The sequence below is a fragment of the Daktulosphaira vitifoliae genome, unplaced genomic scaffold, assembly GCF_025091365.1.
Source record: "Daktulosphaira vitifoliae isolate Bord-2020 unplaced genomic scaffold, ASM2509136v1 Scaffold_24, whole genome shotgun sequence".
In the NCBI taxonomy this organism is placed as follows: Eukaryota; Metazoa; Arthropoda; class Insecta; order Hemiptera; family Phylloxeridae; genus Daktulosphaira; species Daktulosphaira vitifoliae.
The window spans coordinates 74085-79325 of record NW_026099595.1 but is presented as its reverse complement, the minus strand read 5'-3'; the positions used below and the strand labels follow the sequence as shown (position 1 = coordinate 79325).

At 25.4% G+C, this 5241-nt stretch overlaps 1 protein-coding gene across 1 annotated transcript; it reads left to right on the top strand.

Annotated features, from left to right (window-relative positions):
• The first annotated feature begins 1600 nt into the window (after positions 1-1600).
• LOC126908862 (uncharacterized) lies at positions 1601-4157 on the top strand. Its single transcript, XM_050691180.1, has 2 exons — positions 1601-2587; positions 3768-4157. The coding sequence occupies exons 1-2, from the start codon at positions 1707-1709 to the stop codon at positions 3874-3876; spliced, it is 990 nt and encodes a 329-aa protein (XP_050547137.1). The 5' UTR covers positions 1601-1706; the 3' UTR covers positions 3877-4157.
• Positions 4158-5241: the final 1084 nt, after the last annotated feature.

Sequence of the window (5241 nt, the reverse complement as noted above, 5' to 3'; positions counted from 1 at the left end):
AAATCTTCATAAAATGTTGTATTTAATGATATCAATTTTAAAATTGCTTAAAAAAAAACTAAAAAAAGGTTAAAAGTTCAAAATTTGTAAATTATAAATTATTTAAGGTTTTAGAAATAAAATCTACTGTATTGTTCTTCAAGAACAATCNTATAGTATTGTTCTTCAAGAACAATAAAAAAACACTTGATTGAACTCTAAACCAATAAGCAATGTATGATTTCATTATTAATGTCATTTTATCAATGATTCATAATAGTTGAAATTAACGATTCATGTTCCAATATAATAAAAAGGCATAAACAGGGTAAAATTAGATCAGCTTTTAATAAAATTATAAAAAATATCTATCACATTCTATATGTGCATATCGTTTAGTTTGACAAATTTTAACTTNGCTATATTTGCATATCGTTTAGTTTGACAAATTTTAACTTCTCGTATAATTTTATGCGTTTTAGTTTTTTTACTATGTAATTTATACATATATTTCATTGTAATTGAATACAACTAACATACATAGGAATTTCATTCGACAACTAATTAATATTCTTTTTCTTTAAATAAAAATACAATTTTCTATACAATATACAAATAAAAACTTTATAATAAAAAATATTTTTGTTGACAAAGATGCTGTTAGCTATGATAAAAAAATGTTTAATTATAAGTATTGAATAGTTATAAAAATTATACTAGGGTCCATTTCGAATATACATCCTTTCATTGACACGCCTATAGTGAACCTAATGATCGTTGTAAAATATGAAATGATAATCAAAAAAAAAATTAAGACAAATATAATAAAACTAGAACTATTATTTTTCTATAAATAGTAAATTCAACGGGCTAGTTATATATTTTGGGAACCACATTTTATTTCTCTCTTCTGGAAATTATTTTAATGTATCAAACATTTTTGGAAACACAACCTCGTCAATGGCTAATTAATATTACCATTATAGTTTTTTAGTTTACTTCATCTTCAATTTTTTTCATTTTTATCCTAGTTTCCTTTAGTTCTGTTGTCTAATATGTTTGCTATATTAAGAGATCAACCAGTAACATGGACCCTATTGATGTTATATACAGTTTCTTTTACATGGAACCTAAATGTTCTTTAACAATGCCAGTAATTATTTCTTGTGTCAGATCTATACTAAAGCTGCATTAACTGAATTTAAATAATGATATATCGCGGAATGATTTATTTGATCAAGTTCGACCAATGTTTTTTGTCGAATGTATTAGAAATAAATTTTCTAACACTTCCTACTACTTTATTAGTAATAGTTTTATCATTAATATCAAAAGGATTTTTTAATGTAAGACCATACAATAGTTATATTACAATATGTAAAAAGTACTTAATGCAAAATCGAATTAATTAAGTTATGATTTTTATTTATATTTCATATTTGTAATCAGTCGTCTTAATAGTTAAGTCGTATTTTAAAATATAAAATGTTGTCCTTGAATTTTCTTTAATGACGAAATTGTGTAAATTTAGATACATAAATAATTTTTGCAATACTAAAATGAAAACCAGGTGTTTCTCTCAAAACTCATTTGTATGTATTAAAATTGTATAAAATGGAAGATTTACATCATCAATTATTATTACTGTAGTATCGTTATACTATTAATAACAAATTTATTTTATAGATTAATTAGTCTTCAAATTATTACTTATTTATTATAAAAAAATGTTATTTCGATTCTTCATTTTAAATTTTTGTAATTTTTGGATTTTAAATCAATGTTTGATGGTTTTCTGTAGTTCAAGTTCAAAATTAGATTCAGATTCAATACAACTCTCCTTAGATGCTGAAACTATTATCAACATGTTCAATACTATTCGTCAACAGGATGGATGGAAAGAGACGTTATATGGTTGCAGGTTCGATGAAGATACATTTCATTTTCGTAATGACCAACATTTTATGTTGGAAATTAATAATGATAATCATTTAAAACAATTACGATTATTACTCAATATAATAATTCTTAGATACACTGAAAATTTGAAAGTATTTAGATATTTAATGAACAGTTTTATTCAGTTATGTTTCCAATATAGAAAATCGAGGGATCCAAAATTCATTTATTGCTCTACTAAGTTGCAGGAAACAGTAAAGATATCAACTAAAATGTTTCTGAAATTTTATTATGTCACTAATTTCTTATATAATATCAATAATTATCTACATGATCATGGTCAATTATATCATAACAGTACTATACTTGATTATATGGGGACATTTTATCGTGGGACATTAAGAAAAAAACTTGATATTCACAATATGTTTGATGCTAATTCTGTACTAATAATTTGTAGAAATTTTATTTATGACAGAATAGACAAAAAAATACCCCCCGAACATAGCATTTCAAATGATTTGAGGATTTATAGCTACGATTATTCAGTTCAAAACCATATTCAGAGACTTGTAAACATGAAAAAGGTTTTATTTTCTGAAGATGTTGACGACCATACAAAAGTTTTAAATTGGTTTTATATGCTAGCAGTTAGAGATAGTTATTATAATTTGGGATTTAATAAAGTGCTCGTTGGTGATATAAAGGAGTAAGTTTTTATACTAAAAATCATAACTGTACCTCAGAACTAGACTAACATAAGTTAATTTAGCTTTTTTTTATTTATCACAGGAAATATTTTATTTACAATAAAAAAAAAATAGATTATTTTCATATCTCCATCAATTAGTTGTTAAAGGAAAATTTTATTTTATTCGTTAAATATTTCTATACATGTAATAAAGAACTGATTATTAATATTTATTATTTAAAAGTAAAAATATTTTTAAAATATGAATTTAAACCTAAAAAATATTTACTATTTAATATTTATTTCGCCTTTTCTCTGGATGCAATCAAGACCTAATCCTGAAGAAGGTGATCAGCACCACTGCGTCGTAGAAGCACTTTGCAAACTTCCATCCCACAAATATCCACGGATAATTCGTGTAATTCTGATAAGAGCAATCAAGGTCCTAAATCTTCAGCGAGTCCTTTTCACAAAAAATCCTACATTCACTAAATCCGACGTTAAATAAATTTCTAATGACCCCAATCTTAAACTAGCAACATGGATTACAACTCACCCGAAGTCATCGTTGTAAAGTCACTCGGTCCGCCAACTTCAAACATAAACTCGCTTTAAGTCCTTATCCTTATACGTCAGCAGTCAGGAAACTCAATGTTTTCGAATGCTTTCCACTACACTACACTGGTCTCCTTATTGTACTTGTTTCTGCTTCTGGCCATAATAACTTACGCAATTTTCATCCAGTCAAGTTCGGGAAAACTTTGTCCAAAATATTTTCCGGCATTCTTAGAATCAACTTTATTGGTGCTAACCGTGTTTAAACCACGTTTGATTAGGTTAATAGCGCCAACACTTGCCTCACTTACCGAACACGACTACTTTGTGAATATTCCTAGCAATATACAGTATTGGAGTCATACGCCTAGACAAAAGTATCTCTGAAGAAAACTTTTGTGAAGGTCATGAATTTTGAGAGGTATTTGCACAATATTCACAGATTAAGCTACACGACGTAACGCATATAGTATTACTTGTTTAACCAGCGTAGGCTACTCATATAGTTAGATTATAACGACATTTGGCATATTTTCACAAGGTAGTGCATCACATTCTGTTTTGACATTTTATGATTACAGTCCATTCAAGCATTTTAACACACATATATATAATGATCAATAATAAATATTTTTCAATATAGGCATATACACGAATATATTGCGGAAAATACACGTTATCATGAAAATCAAGAAGATGATAATTTTGATTGTACAGAAGAACCACCAGTTCTTACACATAGGCTTGAATAATAAACACTATTGTTTTTTATATTAAAAATAAGAAAAATTGTTTTAATTAAGTTAGTTATTATTTTATTCTATGTAGCTTTTAATTAAAAAATGCTTAGTATACAAATAAATTTATCTTAATTGATCCAATGATGAAACTGCAAATAATTTTTATGACAGGATTTGAAAAAACAATTTTTTTAGTTACAAACAGTTTTTAATTGATTTTTATGTTCATTTTGTTTCAATAAAAATAAATGTCTGTTTTTGAAATGTTTAAAAAAAATATATAATATTTTATTTTAATTAATTTAATTTATGTTGAATGGAAATATATAATAAAGAATTTAAATACAATTGATACTATGATTATATATATATTATAAGAATTAGTCAATCCGTTTAAGATAACAAATTAATTTAATTTAACAAATTTACTATAATTAATGCACTAAAATGAAGAATTTTTTTAACGATATGTTTTGCATTAATTTTAATATTTTCAATTTTCAGTGGGTAATTAAAAAAATTTTAATTGTTTTTTATTTAAAAATTATGTTTCATCAAAAACCCTTTGAATACTCAAAAATATATATTTTGAATTATAAGTCATTTCAAGTGCTGTTTTAAAAAAGATTAATACAATAGTTGAAAAATAAAAAGTTTAAAACTTTGTTACACGTAGTACATAATCATTTCAAATTATTGAAAAATTATTGATTAACATTATTTGTTCTGTATTTAGTTGTGAGGATGAATATAGCCAGGCAAGTATTTGTCAACTTGGGAAAATCCGTTGAACTTCCTGCATCCCCCCCAAAAAAAAAATACTTCCGATCAATATTTTAAAAATTATTAATAATTAAAAGTAATAACTGATGGTTAGACGTGGGTGCTGTTATTTTTTAACACATTTCTCTGCTCCTTCCGTACTCATCCTGCCACCTAAATATAAAAATGATAATAACTTCTAAAATACTGGATCACAGTTGTTATTGACCAACCATATTCTTAATTAGAACATTATCTAATAAATAAGTTAGTTAATCATGTACGTATGAAATTTAAAAGTTAACATTTATAAGTAGGTTTTGGGACTAGTGCACTAAAAACCCTAAGATTATGTAATTAAATATAAATTAAAAAAAGTTTGTATGTACAATTAAATACGAACTATTTATATTGTTCAGAAAGTAAGAAAACGGCATTCAATTGTTCTCACTTTATTTATAATTTTTCAGTTAAATTTATGTCTATTTTGCGATTTTTAAATATTTTTGAGAGAGCTAAGTCCTCCTTTGCCTATGAACCCACTCTTTATTAGGTAGAAATGATTGTGGCCTGTTTTATGATGTTTTATGGCTAGCTAAAATTTTAACACCAACA

Excerpts from the sequence above, each read along its gene's own strand:
- LOC126908862 (XM_050691180.1), top strand. The coding sequence starts at position 1,707 with ATGTTATTTCGATTCTTCATTTTAAATTTTTGTAATTTTTGGATTTTA. Across the intron at positions 2,588-3,767 it reads CTCGTTGGTGATATAAAGGA|GCATATACACGAATATATTG; the intron begins GTAAGTTTTTAT and ends TTTTCAATATAG.